The 23168-nt window shown below is 35.6% G+C and overlaps 1 protein-coding gene across 1 annotated transcript; it reads right to left on the bottom strand.

Moving 5' to 3' along the window:
* Positions 1-414: 414 nt before the first annotated feature.
* LOC133199466 (sodium-coupled monocarboxylate transporter 1-like) lies at positions 415-23146 on the bottom strand. Its single transcript, XM_061335272.1, has 15 exons — positions 22458-23146; positions 22190-22255; positions 20880-20931; positions 20700-20767; positions 19574-19728; positions 19342-19482; positions 19091-19220; positions 12787-12875; positions 8536-8654; positions 8344-8411; positions 3622-3708; positions 3190-3446; positions 2092-2192; positions 1774-1892; positions 415-1383 (listed from the first exon to the last, which is right to left on the bottom strand). Exons 1-15 carry the CDS (start codon positions 22827-22829, stop codon positions 1255-1257), a joined length of 1953 nt encoding a protein of 650 aa, XP_061191256.1. The 5' UTR covers positions 22830-23146; the 3' UTR covers positions 415-1254.
* Positions 23147-23168: the final 22 nt, after the last annotated feature.

Raw genomic sequence — 23168 nt, 5'->3', positions numbered from 1 at the left:
AATGGATAGAACACCTGTGGGTTACGTACAGTTTATAGACCTGTGTTGATAGTTTTCAAGATGGTAGTCAAAACCTGCCGATATGAGAAGAATTTGAAATTACAGGAGCCGCAGCTTCAACATTGCTGCACAGACTTTTATGAAATTTGCTAAGTAACTAGATCTTGCCATTCTGATTATTTTCACCCCTCAGATTTTGCCTATCTGCTTTTGATATTTATTTTCGCATTATTAGCAAAAAACTTCTTAGAATCCTTATGTTTTATCTACACAAATGGTGGCCTTGTTTCAACAAAGATGACACTGACAACAGATGCTAAGTGATGGTATTAGCTCACCTGGCTCTCAGGGCCAGGTGAGCCAAAAGTTCTACACAAACATTAATAAAATCCGAAACAAATTCAAACCAAACCATTATGAACTGCTCTACAGTTTTTGTTTTATTGACACTGATTGTCTGACAAAATGTACTAAATTCATGTTGAAATCTTATTTCACAAAACATTGTTATACAGATCAAACATTTAGGGAGAGTAGAGAATAGAACTGGCACATGTCTTGAGTAAAGATTATCCATGAGTATTTCTTGACAATATGATGTCATTGTGTATGTATTAATATAAATTTTTTTTTCTGTATAATTTGTACAAGACTATGGTATGGTACAATGAAGCATCAAACAACCTGCAGATAAACGAGCACAGTAAAGATAATACCACAAACAAATTTTCTTATCTCCCATACAGAAGAGTTGTATTGCTATTTTTTCATCATTTCTTTCAATCAAAATCTAATAAGAAAATTTTAATTATGTAAAATGTAAAAATAGACTCTACAAAATGTTCCTAGAAACTTTTCAGTAACAAAACTTCATATACATGTATTTCTTTAATTTTCAAAAATTACTCTTAGCTGTAAAGTTACTTTTTCCCCTTTTTTCACCAAATTTTTTAGCATGGTCAAACATAAATTTGTTCAACTAAACAAATATCACTTCATTAGTTAGAGAGGCTCCTAATTAAGCAAAGATATTTAAATTCTTGAAGAAAATTTTTTTTTTTTTGTTATTTATTCTTAAACCACATACTGTACGTTAACCTGTAACTACAATGTGATTCAGTGGATGTTTGGGATAAAAAATGAAAAAAAAAATATAAGTGATGAACACAAGATCTACGATACATTTGCTAGTTTTGTTCTAGTTTGGTCACAATGGCCGTTACAAGTAGATGAGGACACGCCTCCAGCCCTTCATCACAACATGGCTGTCTTGGCATTTTCTCCATTGACCTCTGCTACAACCTTTTGCTGTAATGGAGATCCCTCCTCCTTTTCTTCTATACCATCTTGAAACTTTAATTCCAAGTCTCCACACTGTTTTATCTAGGAGTGAAACAATTCAGGTGTATAACAACATATGTTTTAAGTGATTTTACAAGGTTTATTTGAACATGTTTAAAGTATGGATAAATTTAATACTTCCTGAATTTTCTCTCTTGAATTCACGACAGCTTAAAAGTATTGTAAGCACCATGAAAAGGCCAACCTAGGAATCTTGAGATATAGTTGATTAAATTTAAAACAAGAACCATTTTTTTTGTCAACCACACAGATTTCCATTACCCAAGAAAATGTTTTGTAAATATAATGTAATGGAAATCATTGCTGATGTAAATTCCAAATAAGAGATTTATGTGGTTGCTATATCAGTTGTATGGTTTTTGTGTGGTTTAGTACATATGCCATGGGTACACATAGAACTAAAAGATATACCTCATCATATCGTACTCCAAATCTGAGGGGTTTCCTGATTTTCTCTGGTAAAAATGGACAGAATACATCAAATATTGGGCAGAAAAGCTTAGGGTCCATCTCACTTGGCTTTTCTAATCCTGTAAAAGTCACTGACATGTCATCAACAAGCAAAAAAGACTAAAGGTCACTGCAGAATCTTTATTCTAGATGGATAAATACATGTAGTATGTGCAATGTACCAACATTAAAAACTTTTATAATGTACTAATTACTTATAGTTTTTTTTTCAGTTTAAATGTACAACATGTTTTCTATTGTTCATTGTTCATATTTTACCTGTGATTGCACTGACTAGCATTCCGACTGCTATCACCACAATCATCGCCGTGGCACTGTACCAGAGGTAGGAGAGGGAGTAGAATCTGTCCATAACATTACTGAAAAAAACAATGCTGGTAAATCAGTATTTATCATGTTACTGAATAATTCAAGAAGTAGACCTCACAATACTGTAAACTATGTAAAACTTTAAATATTGTGGATTTCAAGTCTGAGAGTAAATCTGAGTCTAAGGTATATGTAAAAGCTATCTAAAAAAAAGTTTGAAATTTATTTATTTTAAACAAAGTCCATTATTTTTTTGGAGAGGATTTAAAAAAAAAAAACCTATCCTATTTTCTCTATTTATTATCTCCCCTGGAGAGGATTACATGCATCTCCCTTCATTTGAACACACTGGAATTGAGTTTTTTAGTTTTCCTATTATCCAGTTTACCTAAAGATCATTTTTACCAAATGTGGTTAAAATGCCATGCTGTTACTGAAGAAAAATAGATCCAAAAGATAAAATTTTGATCAGATATGGGAAAAATAGAGATACACTGTAATAAATAATGCTTTTTATCCTATTCAAATAATTCACTCCATATACTTGTCACCTCCAACTCTGATTCGTTCCACACAAAAATACCCCACTATACATTATAAGGGAGATATAATGTATAGTGGGGTATTTTTGTGTGGAACAATTATTTTGGGGTTTTCACGATTTTTTCCTATGGTACACATGATGAATAAGTGTAATAAATATAATTTGTGAAAAAAAATGTCCAACAAGCCCCGGGGTTGAATATTGGGGGGTGGGGGGGGGGGGTGGGGTTCCTGTCCACAAGTACCTGTGGTGTGGAGTACCCAATCAGCTGTCAAATACATGTACCACCATCCACATACTAGCAGTTGGTATCTAGCTATTGCATGTAATTTTTCCAGTTTGAATATAGGTACAGTACTAGGTAAGTGCTATATACACAATGGACTATGAGAGTCTATTAATGTGTCATGTCAGGGATAAAAGGGAAAAGTTAGAGACTATATGACTAGCATAGGGTTTTGTATTTTTGTAAATTCAGTAAACACCATTTATCTTGTACTTACTATGAATCTTCCTTTGCCATGTCTGCTGCTGTTGTGAGGGTGGCATTAACTGTAGAGATAAACACTGAGCTCTGAGTAGTCATGTTACTGACATAGAATGAGTTGAGGGTTGTCGGGGGAACTTTTGTGGTCAGATTCCAGTTGCAGCCCTCCACAGAGATGGGTGAGAATGTGGCTACCTTTGGTTTGTGGACCTGGTACCCTACACTTATCCACAGCATGAAGACAAGACTTGTCAACATTCCAGTCACAGCTCCCTGCATCATTTACATTAAAGGTATATACAATAAAGTATTTCACTTTCAATAAAAAAAAATTTAAAAAAAAAAAAAGAAAAAGAAAATGTTTGCGCACAAAATAAGAGTTTCGGACATTGTAATGAACAGAAATTTTAAGTTGAAGATACATGTATCATTAATACCATTATAATACCTTTTCATTTGCCCATGGAAACAACATTCCAAGTGTAAAAACACCCAACAATGGCCCTCCAATTACTCCAAACAATGCTAGGGCAGCCTAGAATTAAAACAGATTATACTACTGTAATACATCCTATCCCTATTGAATATTATTGGAACAAAATTGAACCTTTACTATGTGAGGATGGTTGGATAACTAAGGAATCTTTCCTTATAAGTTTCAGTATTTTCTAGTGCATTGGTTCTGTACAGATTCTGATGACTCCATTCTAATTCACAGACACTGGATGTCATACTAAGTATATCCTGGTTACCACATAAATAAAACCCCACAATTTGCCACTGAAAGATAACCTTGGAAGAAAAGAATCTTATGACATCAAGTTTAAAAGCCCTATTTTTATCTTTTCTTATTTATTTCTACCTGAAAGATGGCCTCATACTTTTCTTACAAAACTTAACCAGATGTGCTTGTGAAACACTGATGCCCCTGTATGGTAGCTCAAGGCCAAGGTTAAACTCCAAGGTCAAGAGTTCAAAAATGGTGGTACCTAAAGAAAGGTCTTGTCACAAAGAATATACAGGTGAAATATGAAAGCCCTAGCACAACCATTCAGAAAATATGGCCAAGGTTCAAGTTTTTCAAAAGTAGACCATTCTCCAAGGTCAAGTCATGAAGTCAAAAATATTGGTACAAAAGAAAAGGTCTTGTCTCAAGGAATACATATGTGAAATATAAAAGTGTAGAACCAACCATTCAAAAATTACAAGCAAGGTTAATTTTTTTTTTACAAATGTAGGTTAAACTCCAAGGTCAAGAGGTCAAAACTGTTGGTATTCAAAGAAAGGTTTTGTCACAAGGAATACATTATGGTATATGAAAGTCCTATCACCAGCTGTTCAAAAGTTATGACCAAGGTGAAAGTTGTTCAAAAGTAGGTCAAATTCAAAGGTCAACTCCAAAAGGTAAAACAAGAGGCCCATGGTCCACACCGCTCACCTGAGCACAATGGCTAGGAAAAAGCACAAATCAATTCAGTATTGAAAAGAAGTTTACAACTTGAATCTACACTACCCAAGGATGCTTCCATATCAATATGACTAAACATGGCTCTGCTGTTCTTGAGAAAAAGATTTTTTCCTTTATATTCCTATGTAAAACTTTGATCCCCCATTGTGGCCCCACACTACCCCCGGGGGTCATGATTTGAACAAACTTGAATTTACAATACCTGAGAATACTTCCATATCAATATGACTCAACATGGTTTTGCTGGTCTTGAGAAGAAGATTTTTATAGATTTTTTCCTATATAATTCGATGTGAAACTTTGATCCCCCCTTGTGACCCCACCCTACCCCCAGGGGTCATGATTTGAACAAATTTGAATCTACACTACCGGAGGATGCTTCAATATCAATATGACTTTTCATGGCTTTGTTGTTCTTGAGAAGAAGATTTTTAAAGTTTTTTCCTATATATTCCTATGTAAAGCTTTGATCCCCCATTGTGGCCCCACCCTAACCCCAGGGGGTATTGATTTGAACAAACTTGAATCTACACTACCTGAGGATGCTTACATATCAATATGACTAAACAAGGTTTTGCTGTTCTAGAAGAAGACTTTTAAAGATTTTTCCCATACATTTCTATGTAAAACTTTGATCCCCCCTTGTGGCCCCACCCTGCCCCCAGGGGTCATGATTTGAACAAATTTGAATCTACACTACCTGAGGATGCTTACATATAAATATGACTAAACAAGATTTTGCTGTTCTTGAGAAGAAGATTTTTAAGATTTTTTCCTATATATTTCTATGTAAAACTTTGATCCCCCATTGTGGCCTCACCCTACCCCCAGGGGTCATGATTTGAACAAACTTCAATGTACACTATGTAACAAAGGTATCCTATAAGTTTCAACTTTTTGGGCCAGTGGTTCTTGGGAAGAAGATTTTTAAAATATGCCAACATATTTTCACTATTTATTAATTATCTCCCCTTGAATGAGGACGTGGCCCTTCATTTGAACAAACTTGAATTCCCTTTACCCAAGGATGCTTTGTGGCAAGTTTGGTTGAAATTGGCCCAGTGGTTCTGGAGAAGAAGTTGAAAATGTGAAAAGTTTACAGACGGATGGACAGACAGACAGCTAGACGGACAGAGGGACTACAGACAAAATGTGATCAGAAAAGCTCACTTGAGCTTTCAGCTCAGGTGAGCTAAAAATGTTGGTACCTAAAGAAAGATCTGGTCACATGAAATACATCTGTTAAATATAAAGGCCCTAGCATCAACCGTTCAAACTTTATGGCCAAATTTAAAGTTTGGTAAGATTTTGCAAAAGCAGGTCAAATTCCAAGGTCAAGGTAAAAAGTAAAATATGTTGGTACCTGAACAAAGGTCTCGTCACAAGGAATACACATGTGAAATATGAAAGCCCTTTCACCAACCATTTTAAAAGTTATGGGCAAGGTTAAAGTTTTTGCAAACAGACAGACAGACAGACGGATGAACAGACCAAAAACTCTATACTCCTGAATCTTCAAATACAGGGGGATAAAAATGATTCCTGTCATTCAAGGATGTCCAGTGGTTCTCGAGAAAAGTGCAAAAGTGACATCCTGACAGATAAAGGGCAAACTGTGATCATCGGAGACTAGCTACAGATGCAAAATATTGTATATTACTATTGAGTGTTCAAATCACGAAAACATTTAACAGGTTATATGTAGAGTACGAGTTTCCTACTGTATCGGAGATACAGGGCGGGGCTTAAGGCGAGAGCGATAGCTCGAGCCGGGCCCCGCGCTGTATCTCCGATACAGTAGGAAACGAGTATTCTAAATGACTTGTGACATGACCTTTCTTATGACCTCGCTAATTTACATGTGTATTTGGGTATATATCTCTCAACCAATCAGATGATTTTGCAGAAAGTTGATTTAGTACCCCATTTTTATCAGTCGCAACTGAAATGCCGAGTGAGGTGGACGTGCAGGTATCTATCAATTTAAATAATTATAATTATGAGATGCATTATATAATGTGTTTTCCCAAAATTTAATTTATTTTGATTGCGTAGGTTTTTTCCTATCTATTTAGCTCTTGCTGACTTTTTTTAAAAATCTAAGCTGCGAATTTAGTGCAAAACATTTTGATACATAAGAATCATATATGGGAATGTATTTCAAGCAAAAATGTTTCGGGGAGGTTGTATTCTGAGAGAAATGTCCGACAATGTCATCGACCGGTCGTCATACATGTGTATACAAAATTCTTGGCTCCAAATTGAAATAAACAGATGTAAGAAAGGGGGCATATTACCTTCATGTTTGAAACAAAATGTAGAGAAACCAAGGCAGATCCAGCTCTCACTCGCGCGTGTCGGTACCCCCCCCCCCCCTTTCGATTTTTTTTCTTTTTTGGCTTTCGAAAATTATGTTTGCTAAACTTGTATACACTTTTAATTTATGAACACGAAACGATCACGCACATATAGTGTCAGGCCTGATTATGAATCTACCCCCCTCCCCCCCCCCCACGAAACTCCCGATTTTCCAGTTTGGACATTTTTTTTTCGATGAAAACCATTTGTGTACTGCCCCCACTCCCACCTTTATAAAATTTTTGAATCCGCCACTGGTAACTTTATGTTGTAAAATTCTATTCTTAATTCATCTCAAATTTTGAATAAATACTAACAGCGCTATCTTGCGATTTGATTGATTCTTATGTCTATATTATTTAAGATACGGATTCAGTTTTCCGTCAATAAACCGTACTGTATCGTTGATATTTTTCAGATACAGCACAGTTTCTGCTCATTTGCATAAGAAACGCCCACTAAAAGTGTTCTGTATCGCAGTTATTGTACGGCTGACTTCAAAGGAAAACTCGCCGGGTCATGTCACAACTGACAATACAGTAAAACTAAGTTATAAGTCACTGGGACCTTTTTGTTTTCTTATATATATATATATATATATATATATATATATATATATATATATATATATATATATATATATATATATTGAAATAACCGTGTGCCCGACCGCTTGAGAAGCACAAATTTTGCAGCAGGCGAATACATTTGCATGGATTGACGCCGGGCTGGATTAAACTTTTCGATATTTTAAATTAACTGATATTTTTGACAAATCGTTCTCAAATAACTAATAGTATCGGTAGCAAGAAGTAAAATTCATAGGTCTATAGATTCTGAACCGAAGTTATGGTGACCTTGTCCTAGTCGCATAATTGCTAAAAAATAAATTTATGAAAGCCAATTATTTTCTCGGGCCAGTAGGCTAAATCTTTGGTAAGACTGTCAAATAACTTTTACTAGCAGTTAGCTCTTCGTGTCTGGTGAGTTTTACCGCAAGTATACTAGTAACTTAGATTCTTTATAACTCTACAGGATTCCTTGTAACCGAGATTTCCTTATTAATCATGTTCTTTATACAACCAAGTTTTACTGTACATGTATATACCGATATTTATTAGCTGCAGACCTGTAGCTCGCTGGTATGAAAAAAATTGGGATGGACGACCAGTCAATATTTTTTTTTTCGGAGAGCTACAGTTCTGCAGCTATAATTCATATATCTTTATATACTGGATAGAAAATAAATTCAAGTCGTAAAAAAAATTGCTAAGTGTTATGATTTGTTTTTCAGAATCATTCACAAAACACGCAGTTTTGACACTAATGAATGTAATTCCTTGCCTGCAGAACTCCACCCAAAAGAGATGCTACGTAGGTCAGTCCTAAACAGATGAAGCCAAAGACGAGGGCTGAAAAGAGCAGGCAGGTAAAATTGGAAAATTCCACGAATAAATATGTATATGTCAAAGACATCTCTTCAAATGGAAAAGAAAGTTATAAAATGCAGAACAAAATGTACATGTAAATTGTTACCTATAATCTTTGATGCATAAGTGGCAATGATCTCGGAATTAATTCGTTTGACACAGAAAACTCGGAGGACATCTTGTAGAAGAACAGCTGCGATAGAGTTTAGTCCAGAAGAAAGAGTACTGGAAAATGAAGCAGTATCTGAATCAGTGGGCATGTTTATAAGGTAATCATAGAATTTTTATAAACAACTGTCAATTAAATATTTTAATTTATTCACTATAAATTTGGAGAAAAAGATGATAGGAGATCTTCGTCTAATATTGAGTTTTGTTTGAGCATTACTTAGTAAACGTTTTCGACTGATGCATCTTTGTATGTCGGAAACGATATTTTTAAAAACAGCTTAGAGACAAAAGGTTACATTAATATCGATAACAAATATTGCATATTAGAATACAAAAATAGAAAAAAAGGTGACTAGGTCCCAGATTTAAAAAGAAAAAAAATGGAAAGAGGGGGGGGGGGGTCCGTACCTCAAGTGCATGTGACCTTGATATGAAGAAAGTTTGACAGAGAGAATAGGAGGAGCAATAATTTATTATCATAACACAAAATTGAAAATATGAGGTATATATGAACACAAGAGGCCCAAGGGCCTTAACGGTCACCTGAGTATGATACAACAATTTAAAGAATGCATAGAGTATAAAATGAACTGAAAGGTGAAACTTTGTTGCCAAAAAGCAAGAAAAATAGGGTGATCATGATCAACAAAATAATTGGTCTTAATATTCATTAACACTTTATAAATTATGTTCTATAAATCTGATCCTCATTTATCACTATCACCATACAGTATATTAACAAATTATCAATGCTTCTGTACTATTTTAATCCTTTGTTGAAATTTCTTACATTGGCCTCTCTTGGTCCTTGATGAACATTTAATAAGACAAGTTATTTTTGTCTCATTTTTATTTATCTACTACTTACAAGTCTAACTGATCATTAAAACTACGAAAGTACTTTTTGTATTATACAATAAAAGTTTTTGCATAATTATCTTATTCTATTTACCTTTCAAGTACATTATTTACAGTGATAAATTATCAAAAGTAAATGGCAAAGGGGAATAACTCCTCTCAGTAGAATACAACATAATAGAGCCCTGGCCAGGACCAGAACACTTGACCAAATGGTCCAGATGTTCAAAAATCTGGTAAAAAATAATCTTCCTTATTAAAACTTTTACTCTTTTTGCCTCTGATATGCCCAGGTGCGGAGATGATTTTTAAAGAAATAATGCATTTTTACTACAGATTCACTATATTATCAATAGAGCCCCCCCCCCCCCCCCCCCCAACACCAGAGCTTCTGACCCTGGGACCATAAGTTTGCTCATCATAACTAATCACTTTGTTTATCTGCTTAACACCAAGGAGCAAACAGGATTATTTAATAGAATTAATGCATTTTTACTATATTATCAAGAGCCCCACCCTCACACCAGCACATCTGACCCAGGGGTCATGAAATTCACTACTCTGGAAGAAGCACTCTTGCTCATCATAACAATACACTTAGCTTCATTGCTTTTTTAACCAGAAGCAGAAAGGAATATTTTCAAATAAATTTTGCTTTTTCACTTTATAATCAATAGAAGCCCCCCCCCCCCCCCTCACCAGAACCCTTAAATCTGGGGTCATAAAATTCACAATTTTGGAAGAGGCATCCTTGCCTATCATAACAATGTACTTGGTTTGTTTAAACAATACCCAGGGGCAGAGAAGAAGATTTTCAAAGAAATAATTCACCTTCACTACAGGATCTATATAGCCCCGCCCTAGCACCAGAACTCCTGTCCCCGGGGCCATGAATTTCACAATTTTGGAAGAGGCATCATTGCTTATCATAACAATGTACTTAGTTTGTTTGAATAATACCCAGGGGCAGAGAAAAAGATTTTTAAAGAATCAAAACATTTTCACATTAAATCAATAGAGCCCCGCTCTAACAAGAGAACCCCTGATCCAGGAGCCACGAATTTCACAATTTTGGAAGAGGCATCATTGCTTATCAAAACTATGTATTTAATTTGTTTCAATAATACCCAGGAGCAGAGAAGTAGATTTTCAAAGAATTAAGGCATTTTTACTATATAATCAATAGAGCCTTACCCTAACACCAGAACCCCTGCCCCTGGGGCCATGAAATTCATAATTTTGAAAGAGGCACTCTTGCTCATCCTAACTATGTACTTAGTTACTTTATTTAATACCCAGGAGCAGAGAAGAAGATTTTCAAAGAATTAATGCATTTTCACTATATAATCAATAGAGCCCCGCCCTAACACCAGAACCCCTGCCCCTGGGGCCATGAAATTCATAATTTTGAAAGAGGCACTCTTGCTCATCCTAACTATGTACTTAGTTACTTTATTTAATACCCAGGAGCAGAGAAGAAGATTTTCAAAGAATTAATGCATTTTCACTATATAATCAATAGAGCCCCGCCCTAACACCAGAACCCCTGCCCCTGGGGCCATGAAATTCATAATTTTGAAAGAGGCACTCTTGCTCATCCTAACTATGTACTTAGTTACTTTATTTAATACCCAGGAGCAGAGAAGAAGATTTTCAAAGAATTAATGCATTTTCACTATATAATCAATAGAGCCCCGCCCTAACACCAGAACCCCTGCCCCTGGGGCCATGAAATTCATAATTTTGAAAGAGGCACTCTTGCTCATCCTAACTATGTACTTAGTTTCTTTATTTAATGCCCAGGAGCAGAGAAGAAAATTTTCAAAGAATTAATGCATTTTCACTATATAATCAATAGAGCCCCGCCCTAACACCAGAACCCCTGACCCTGGGGCCATGAAATTCACAATTTTGGAAGAGGCACTTTTGCTTATCATAACTATGTACTTAGTTACTTATTTAATACCCAGGAGCAGAGAAGAAGATTTTCAAAGAACTAATGCATTTTCACTATATAATCAATAGAGCCCCGCCCTAACACCAGAACCCCTGCCCCTGGGGCCATGAAATTCACAATTTTGAAAGAGGCACTCTTGCTCATCATAACTATGTACTTAGTTACTGTATTTAATACCCAGGGGCAGAGAAGAAGATTTTCAAAGAACTAATGCATTTTCACTATATAATCAATAGAGCCCCGCCCTAACACCAGAACCCCTAACCCTGGAGCCATGAATTTCACAATTTTGGAAGAGGCACTCTTACTCATCATAACTATATACTTAGTTAGTTTATTTAATACCCAGGAGCAGAGAAGAAGATTTTCAAAGAAATAATGCACTTTCACTATATAATCTATATAATCCCTCCCTAGCACCAGAACCCCTGACCCTGGGGCCATGAATTTCATAATTTTGGTAGAGGGGTCAATGCTTATTACAATCATGCCAACAGTTTGACTGCTTGATGTCCAGGAGTAAAGAAGAAGATTTTTAAAGATTGCATTAATTTTGGTGGTTTTAGCGCCACCCCTCAGGTCCCAGGGGGGAGGCAGGGATCATGAAATTCACCATTTTTGTTCCCCTTCACCCATAGATGCTATATGCCAAATTTGGTTGAAATTGGTTGAGCGGTTTCAGAGAAGAAGCTAAAAATGTTCAAATGTTAACGCACATCGCACGACGCACGCCGACGGACAAAAACGGATAGCAATAGGTCACCTGAGTGACTCAGGTGACCTAATAATTAAAATAATTAGAATATCAATTGTTATCTGTGCTTGTAAAAAAAAATGCAACCTTTTTTTCTAAAAAAAATTACCACTAATAAAATTTATAGTACATGGTATATTGCTACAGTTTTAAAATTGTTTATAAAACGAAAGATAGAACTGTATCAATTTGGAAGAGTCCATATAATGGGGAGGCACAAGGGTTCTGATTTTAGGGAGGGGGTGATGAGGGGGCACTCTACCAAAATATGCTATAGGTGAAAAACAAAACGAATTATTAAAAATCAAACAAAGTGATTTCATTCCATCAAAATCTTATTCAGATTTGGGATTAGGGTAAACTTTCAAAATCTAGTAAAACAAACGTTCAAAGGGTGATGGGGAGCTTTTCAAAATAATGGTGACAAAGTCTAATTTCATTCTGTCAATGTGCATGCGATCCTTGCGGCGAAGATACAAAATATAATCTAGCCAATTAAAAGTAGCTTTCAGCCATTCCACCTCCTCTCCCTCTCGACAATGCTGTCATTACCTGATTTTTATTTGAAAATTAAAATAAGTAAAAGACAATGCTGATCACCAGTTAACAGTGAATACCTTAAAGCACCAGAAAAGAGGCAGGAAACGAAGAGCCCGGGGATACCTGGGACGTGTCCGAGGACGTCCATCACAAACAGCGGTAGTAACTGCAGGAAAAAATAAAAACATGTCTTATATCAAATCAATTATTGTCTGTACGCTGATTGGATTTACCCCAGCATCAGGAAATTAAATGTAACAAGTGATAACAAGAGGCCCATGGGCCACAACGCTCACCTGAGTAACTTTGGCCCTGCTGTTCTTCACCAGACTATCCCCCATGTAATACACCTATTGTGGTCCCATCCTATCCCAGGGGTCATGATTTTAACAATTTAGAATCTACACTACCCCAGGATACTTCTACATTAGTTTAAGCTTTTCTGGCCCAGTGGTTCTTGAGAAGAAGATTTTTAAAGATTTTTTCTATATATTTCAATGTAAAACTTGGATTCCCTATTGTGACCCCGCCCTACCCCCGGGGGTCATGCTTTTAACAATTTATATCTACACTACCCTAGGATACTTCCACATTAGTTTCAGCTTTTCTGGCCCTATGGTTCTTGAGAAGAAGATTTTTAAAGATTGTTTCTATATATTTCAATGTAAAACTTGGATTCCCTATTGTGGCCCCGCCCTACCCCCGGGGGTCATGATTTTAACAATTTAGAATCTACACTACCCCAAGATGCTTCCACATTAGTTTCAGCTTTTCTGGCCCAGTGGTTCTTGAGAAGAAGATTTTTAAAGATTTTTTCTATATATTTCAATGTAAAACTTGGATTCCCCAATGTGGCCCCGCTCTACACTCTGGGGTCATGATTTTAACAATTTAGAATCTACACTACCCCAAGATGCTTCCACATTAGTTTCAGCTTTTCTGGCCCAGTGGTTCTTGAGAAGATTTTTAAAGATTTTTTCTATATATTTCAATGTAAAACTTGGATTCCCTATTGTGGCCCCGCCCTACCCCCGGGGGTCATGATTTTAAAAATTTAGAATCTACACTACCCCAGGATGCTTCCACATTAGTTGCAGCTTTTCTGGCCCTGTGGTTCTTGAGAAGAAGATTTTTAAAGATTTTTCCTATATTTCTATGTAAAACATAGATTCCACATTGTGGCCCCGCCCTACCCCCGGGAATCATGATTTGAACACTTTAGAATCTACACTACCCCAGGATGCTTCCATATAAGTTTCAGCTTTACTGGCCCTGTGGTTCTTGAGAAGAAGATTTTTTAATGACCCCACCCTATTTTTGTCTTCTCTTGATTATCTCCCCTTGTGAGGGGACTTGGCCCTTCATTTTAACAATTTAAATTCCCCTTCACCCAAGGATGCTTTGTACCAAGTTTGGTCAAAATTGGCCCAGTGGTTCTTGAGAAGAAGTCAAAAATGTGAAAAGTTTACAGACGGACGGACAGACAGACAGACGGACAGACAGACGGACGGACGGACGACGGACAAAATGTGATCAGAAAAGCTCACTTGATCCTTCGGCTCAGGTGAGCTAAAAAATGGAGCAGACTCTAGGTTTGTCGACTCACCTGTTAGAGAGAGAGAGAGAGAGAGAGAGAGAGAGAAAATAATTACATGTAATCACTTCGTAATAAAAACATTCTTATGATGAACTATAAACACTAGTATCAAGAAATCACGAGTTTTTCGTAACATTCCTATAGTGGCCGATCTCTTTATTTCAATGTGTTGCTGCTGCTGTTTAATTGAACTGAGTTCAGGGAACCTTCAGACAGGGAATTCAGACTTAATGACTACCACTATATATCCAGTTTTTAATATCATCATCTCCAATAAAATTGTCGACGTTCTTTGGTGCATACGTACTCTCCAAGGCCAATGTTTAGAACAAGTCCTTATATTTGTGTATTCAATACAGCAAAACTCGAATGTAATGAACACTGATATAGCGAATTCAGGACAAAACTGACTTCTTAGTTTATGTCCCGGCATTGTCCCTAGATAAACCCAATGAAAAATATAACAAAGCTAAGGCTATAACAAAGTTATTTTAACTATCCCGCTGAGGAAATATAGACAATATTTACATTTGTATTTTCATTCGTATAACATTTTTTATAACAAATTTCATAGAAAATAGTGAAAATATCTGTCACATTAAACACTGTTCATTATAAGAATTCCTAATATTCAAGCATTATACTTAGGTGCTTACGGGAAAATGTTCATTCCTTATTTTGCAACCAAAATTCTTCATTCAAGCATTTTTTTTTTACAAGATCTTTAAACGGTGAGATAATTGTAAGACATTTTTGTGTTACTGACTGAGAAATTTCAATTTCTATTTTTTTTTCAAACCCCTATAAAATTGTCACGAATTGGCAATAAACGTATAACGAATTAAGGTTATAAAAATTTCTTTTCTTTGGTCCTTTGGATTTCGCTGATGTCCTATTATTGCAAAGAGAAGCCATAGCTCCAAACAGTTCTTACATGTTTTTTCGCTTTACTCGAAAGGTCAAGTTATACATGTACCCACACTAAAGGGAATCACCATCTATGGTAGCTTTTATGTTGTAAAATTGTATTGAGGAAAGATAAGCAGGTTTTATAAAAGGGAAGTTCAAATACATATGCCCAGGGTGATTTTCTTGTAGCTGACAACGCTGCTGCAAATAAGCATAGGGATGTAAAGGGAATTTTAGAGAAAGGAACGTTTACAGACCTAAACCGTCCCCCGTATTTGCTAGATCTCAGTCATTTTGACATTTTCTTATTCCAAAAACTCAAGAAAATCATCAAAGGTAGACGCTACTATTTTTATCTGTCGTGGGGAGTGCTATCCATCAGTGTCTTTTGGGTTACCCCAAAAAAAGAGTATGCTGAGGGGTTCCGGTTATGGGTAAAGAGACTTGTGACGTGTAAAGGTTAACAGGGAATACTTTGAAGGATCTGATATATAAAGAAACAGATTTTTGTGCTTTTCTTATTTTTTTGATGACCTTTTGCATTTCTTATTGAACGACCACCGTACTTCACTCAACAAATTGTGAGAAAACTTTGCAGCTTTAAATACATATCATAAATGCATTGGCTCACGTTACTATTAAAATTTTATGAGGAATGTCCATCTAGCGGAAGGTTGACTATACGACACCAGCATGTAAGTGTTTGATTCTGAATGAACTATCATGTTGTAAATTTTGAATTTACTAGGGGGAGGTAAATGCAAAATTTACCACATGATAACTAGGTATCATGTTGTAAATTTTGCATTTACCTCCCCCTAGTAAATTCAAAATTTACAACATGATAGAACTCTCTTCGAACCTCGGTAACTAGCAAAGGAGCCACAATAGTTACATGCATCATTTGAACATAAAATGAGCAGGTGAGCATGGACCTATGGGACTTTTATGTTAGTATTTCATATAAAGAATTTAACGAAGCATGAATTCTGTTTTTAAAAAAGAGTTTTGGAAGAAGGTATTTGTACAAGGAAAAAATAGGGGGTGGGGTGTTAAATTTTCAGCCCTAATTGGCCCCAAGGATAAAAAATAAGAAATCCAAAACCTTAATTATTGCACATCTACAGGATACCGCCAAATATATTCTAAAAGTTGATGTGGCTACTGTGTCAAGTATCACAGCCGTGTAGAGAAACGTCGTTTTCCATAGCCGTAGGAATCCCCCCTAATTTTGCCGATATATAGAACAGTTTAGAAAACATAGCTACTATATGCTTTTGCCTCCTCAATAAAAACTTCTGATGCCCCCCCTTTTTTTTTGCTTGTCAAGGAATTTTTGGTAGTTGATGGTGCCCCCCCCCCCCCCCGAAAAATGTATGGTTGTGCCCCCTAAACTGAAATTGCTTCTTACGGGCCTTACTCCCATAATAGAAATAAAAATTCGAAAACCTTCTTACGCATTTACAAGACACCACCAATCATATTTAAAAAAATAAAATAGTTATACTTCGTAAAATGTAAGAGTTGTGGGAACCGGAAGTAATTCTTGACACACATCCCTCCCCCAGTTTTAAAATGAAAATTCCGAGACCTTACTGCACGTCTTTAAAAAGTGCGAGGGGAAAAAAGCAGGAAATGTTGAGCAAAGAACATGATGTATATTGTTGCATTTTTTACGGACACAAAAATGTTCAAGTACAGTAAAAACGCTTATAATGAATTCACTTTTACACGAAATTAAACACATTTTGTAAACTATAAAGCGGATACATGGCCGTAGGAACCAATAGATAGAATACTATCGAAAACACAGCTACTATATGCTTGTGCCCCCTTAATAATAACTCTGATGACCCTTTTTTTTTGGGGGGGGGGGGGGGCTTGTCAAGGAGTTTTTGGTAGTTGATAGTGATGAGCAGTAGATAATTAATCTTTTTCATGATTGCTGGTATCATGTAGATATGCAATAAGGTTTCGGGGTTTTCATTTTTATCCTGGGGGTCTCTGGGGATATAAAACATTTTTTTTTCTTCAAAAACTCCTCTTACCCATATCATCTTTAAAAATATGATTAGTGGACTGTAGATTTTCATACTGAAGCCAACTGGGGGTCAAAAACCAATGTTTTTTTCTAAACCTAAAAAATCCCCATATTTCCAAAACTTCACTTAAATTTTACTCAATAGCTTTATAACCTTTTGGAATAGAATTGGTGGTGTCCTGTATATGTGCATTTAGGTTTAGGAACATTCATCCCAATGGCCAAATGGGGTCGAAAAATGACGTTTTTCTACAAAAAATTAGCTCCCAAAATTCCTATTTTGGAATATGACTGTTGATGTCCTGTTATTAAGAATTTTCATCTTCATCCGGAGACCAATTAGGAGCAAATTTTTTAAAAAGAGTAAAACCTTTCTAAATTTTATTTTGAACAGAATTTATGCGTCATAAAATTCTTTAATTTAAGATTGGTAATTAGTTTATTAAATGAAAAACTGAAAGACCCATGCACCACATGCTCATCTCAGCAGTTTATGATAAATTTTTATATGTAAATTATAGAATAACTATTGCGGCTTTTTCACTAGTTTCCGAAGTACAAGGGAGAGTCAGAGTGCATTAAACACTTAAACGTGAAGATATTACAGTCTTGTGACAACTTCTACAGTAGTATTCTATGGGGGTTGGAAAATATTGTAATAATCTCCAACAGAAATGAAAAATATTTGTTCTGAATATACCACCTTCTAGTTAAAACGGGAAAACATGTCAGAAAAACTGTCGAAATTATTTTACGCATGCATTTAAGAAATAAAACCTTAACTTTATTAAAGGTTTCTGGAATTCAATAATCGAATTCAAGAATCGAGCACCATATCCTTTCTTGCCGATTCTGGATTATGAGAATCGCGGATTTCCTCGGAAACTTTTCTGGAACATTTCTGAGTTGCATCACCAATATCATTAATTCTGTATGTATTTGGACATATACGATATACATACACACTGCGGTAAATTAATATGTATTTATTAGAAATGGCAATCAAATACAGAATGGGCAATCAGTTAACCGGAAGACTTTCCTACCGATTAATCGGTTAATCATGGTGTCCTTTCTGACATATTTCATTTTATCAAATAAAATCTATTTTATTTGACAAAATGAAATATGTCAGAAAGGACAAAATTAATCTAAATTTCTTGACATGCATATTTTTTTCTCTATATATTCAAATAAACAAATAGAATAAAAAGGGGATAATAAATAAATATTATGACTATTATTGATCAGAACACTGCATATATTTTATTTCAATGGGATTTAATATATATATATATATATATATATATATATATATATATATATATATATATATATATATATATATATATATATATATATATATATATAAAATATATGGGGTATTTTTGATAACCAAAATTTAAAAGATCTTTTTATTTGTTTCGTTATTTTTTTTTAAATAAAGATAGGACTTTTCTTTCTGTAAATTACACAGTTTATGATTCAATCGCGTTAAAAAGATATAAAAAAATTTAAAACAATTACTGATTTTTTTACCGACTTCTGAAAATCTAAATTTTTCAGACTTTTCTGACTGTTACCATGGCAACCAAGACATATAGCAAGCAATTTTATTTGATACATGTTTCTGGTGCTTGGTTGTAAAGTTTAATCAAAATCGGTGACCATGCGTCGCCAAAAAAGTAATGGATACAGAGAATATTATATAGAATGTATAGGTACATATACCTTAAATTGGTAATATAGACTAAGAGCAAACAGCCAAGTTTATTTCATGTACAAAGCAGTGTCATTAACCTAGGAATATCAAGTGATCATGTGAGAGACTTACCTGGTCGGAAGCCGAGATTAATCCATAGGTCTTTGGGTCACAGGTCTCGTAGAAGGCGTAAATCACAGTACCAATCATAGCGCAGATGTACAAAATGATGCACAGTCCTGGCCAATTCAACCAATAAGCTCTACCGAAAACGAATACCTACTAATTTATTTGTATTCATATCTTTTATTATGTGTTTATTTTTGTGCTAATAAAGAGAATATGAAATGTAAGGAAGGCTTTGCTTGCAATATCTAACTTACATTTGTGCTTTCTTTAAGGTTGAACACGTGACCGCGCGTTGAATTTGAGCTTGATTGGCGCCATACACGGAAAGCCAGGTGAAGCAACCCCCAACAACACAGGTCCAAAAGCTGTGGCGGATTGCAGGGTCAGGGTCAAAACTGAAGATAAATCAATCATAATTTATACATTACGGACTCAGTTAATTTTTAAATAACTCTTTTAATATAGTTTTGACATTCAAAATCTTACTCAACAAAGTTGATGCGGCCGGATACCACGGAGCGCTCCCATGCCTTACCGAATCCACCCACCTCTATACTGCCCTGAATTAGCACCGCTAGTAGTCCTGCCATCATCATACCTACCTGAAAGGTATCGGTCCATAGCACGGCCTTCATCCCGCCCTGTGAAGCAAAATACGGAGATCCATGTCAGTTCTGATACACCATTTAGTGTATAATTGGAAAATGTGAATTCATAGATTTTACAAGAAGATCGCATCGATTTTGCATAGAGGAAAGCCCCACTCCTTCACCCCACCCCATTCTTCGTTAAAGACCATTTTATTACTGTTAATATTGAAAAAACCAGTATAGTATGGTACAAACCACATGTGCTTAAGGACAGGACCCCCTTCACAATATAGACCCTCGGGCCTTTTCGACTTTTTTTCAATGTCATCTTTTTATGACTATTTTGTGGTCTTATCCATATCATTAATCCCAAAAATTACCCAAAAGTCAAAACAAATATTTAATAAAAATTCCTATCCGATACACTCTTGTTATTTTTATGTATATGACATATTTGTTATCTACATATAAAATCAACAATGGTTGGTTTTATATGTAGAGTGAGATAGGATTTTTTTATAAAATGTTTGTTTTAGGTAATTTCTCGGACTGGTGGTATGGATTGGGACACAAAACAACGTCATAAAAATTACCTACCACAACATCTTGCTCCTACCCCCCTCTCCTTCCGGACAAACCTCATCACCTACTACCCATAATTCCTCACTGATTGTTCAAAAACTTGAGTACTGTTCAGATTTCTTCTTTCTATAAGATTTCCAATTAAATTTTATCATTGTATTAACTTCTGTCCGAATAAGTTTTATGCTTGTCGAACAGATTTGTTTTTCTACTACCCCCCCCCCCTTTTCAGTTTCCTGATCCACTTACCGTTTTGATATTAAATGTTCAGTCTGTGAAAATTTACAACATCTTTCTAAAAACTAAAATCAACACATGACCAGCTTTATTGATATGTTGTAATCCATTACTCTTCTTCCAAACCGATGAAAATAATATTAAATTAATTACATAGAACGACAATAAATAGATCTATGTGAACATTGTTCCAATATACTTACTATAGTTGTGTAGAAAATACAGACTAAGCCTACTGCCCAAATAGAACCCCATAGTGTAAAACCAGTCACTGGAAAATAAGTACAAAACCATGTATATTCTAAATGTCAAAATTATTATGTTAAAAAACATTCAGGTTTATGTCAACAGCATTAAACTTCTAAAATATCTCCCAAACTGACCTGCATTCAGAGCTAAAGATGGCGCATAAAGCACAATGGACATGTACAGAGTCTGGTGGAAAAAAAACAATTACTTCATTAGTAAAACCTTTTATGATAAACCTTATGATAAACCTTATAAACATATGGTAATTATAAATGTGTCTTATACTGTCAGATTGTGAAATTCTTCATTCGTATTAATTTATTATAATCATGGCCGAAACCAATGTATTCATTTACCTATGTATTAGTTTTCTGCCACATTTTTAAGTGAATAGTGCTACCACTATCGGGGCAACTTCCAAAAAAAATCTGACAACTTCTTAAGATTATCTTACAAGCAAAAAAAAAAGCTAATTTACTATACAGATCCTAGAATTTGCCAGTGCTCGGCTTACAACAACAAAAAGTGGGGGGAGGGGGGGGGGCAACACCAGCATCTAAAGGAAAATTTACATATAGAAAAATATTATACTCAGAAAAAAAAGTGGGGGGAGCCCCCCCCCCCCCTGCATTCTACGGGCCTGAAGATTGTATAATAAATAGTACAAGGACTTCGATTTAGTAAGAGTGGGAGGTGAGATCTGATAGGCTGTTGCACTTGCACGACCATAAACATTTCGTGCAGTGAACTCTTTCTTTCTCATCTCACTTCATGCTCGTTATGCTTGCAATTTCCGAAAAATTATGTAAAATATAAAGGGACTGTTGTTGATAACTGCTTCCGACATCAAGTAGCCGTCCTTAATTGCTTACTGGTTTCTGTGAGTGTTTTGGTAGGCTTAAAATTAATGATAATCGGACCAATACAAAAAGTTTTATTTAGCTGATCACATATCTTCCTGGTTCGTAAAACTTGATCATTTACGATAACCCCCCCCCCCCCCTTTCTCGAGACAAAAGTGGGAAATGAAAAAGAAATTCCTATTTGTCCATCTCTCTTTTCCCCACTATTCCACATCGTAGACAGGGAGAGAGAGAGAGAGAGAGAGACTAAATTTGTAACAATATCAGGTTGCTGTAAGCGTTCGTGATTAAGCAATAGTAGAGATAAAAATCCAAAGCATGCTTTCATTTCAGATGTAATCTCTGACCCAAATCTACTTAATTGAAAACATTTTTTCTTTTGTAAACAGCGTGCGTTCATTTCGAGCACTCTCTCCTAAAGTCAGTTATTCAGGAGTCCTAGCTCAGGAGCAGAAGCCTTGAGCGTGATAGAAGTGTATTTGAACTGCCTGGTCGCTGTGTAACTTGAACTAAAAATATTGAACAGCTGTGGCATTATAAACTGTTTTGTGGATGAAGGTTTTCACCTGTACACTACTCACCATTTGAGTTACATATATAATGGCACCAATCGTCCTAGAAATCTTCCCGAACCGATGTTCCAAATACTGAAATTAGAGTTTAATGATATTCATTACATAGATTGTGTGATTTCCAGTTACGTTGGCTTATTAATCGGTTGTAATTAGGTATTAAGATGGTTGTATCTTGGCATCTTTTTGGGGATGGTATATCTTTATAATATATTTCAAACCATATCTTCATGTCATGTATTATTTGCTGTGATAAATATGCAAGCGCAGATTTTACCTCATATGAACTGGTTACGCGAAGTCTGTAAAATACAGGCATATAAACATGGGCTCCTCCAAGAATAACGAAAAAATAGCCCAGGCCTATCCACCAGTAAATCGTGGTGTAGTTATACATTTCTGCAGGGGTCCCCAGGAGAGTGATAGCGGACATGAAACTTGCCAGGAGGGACAAAGCCACTGGTATTGGGTTCATGTCTCCTCCAGCAAGTAAAAAGTCCTTTGTGTTAGATTTCTGCCTGTCTTTGATGGCATAGAATAATCCAATCCCTGCAGAACAAAACAGTAATCCTGCAAAGAGAATATAATCCACAATCTGGAATTCATTCTTCTGTCCGGTCTGAAAACTGTACAATCGCTCTCCCGCCATAGTTCACCTTGTGTACTACTTAATATCTGTGTCAGCTGCGCGACTGTCCCAGCTATTTATGAATGACAAATGAACGTTACTACAACCTCTTTAGATTTATAGTGTATGTGACTCGTGTGCTCAATATTTTGAACTGTTGAAGCAGCCGCCCCAGCGACCTTCATAGACATCTGGAGTGCCGTGCACTATATACCTATTTATTTTTAGATCGAAATTCTGCGGTAAAACAGATAAATTTTAATTCCAATTTTATCGGCGCTGCATATTTTATCAGTAAGTCCGTTGAGACCCGTCTTATCTGTTTAAATAAACTTGAGGATTTTTTCGCATTGACGCAAG

Source organism: Saccostrea echinata, unplaced genomic scaffold, assembly GCF_033153115.1.
Source record: "Saccostrea echinata isolate AGI-Se365-2 ecotype Australia unplaced genomic scaffold, CSIRO_AGI_Sech_v1 ptg000034l, whole genome shotgun sequence".
Classification (NCBI taxonomy): Eukaryota; Metazoa; Mollusca; class Bivalvia; order Ostreida; family Ostreidae; genus Saccostrea; species Saccostrea echinata.
Note: the sequence above shows the minus strand (reverse complement) of the source record. Positions and strands in the feature narration are given on the sequence as shown.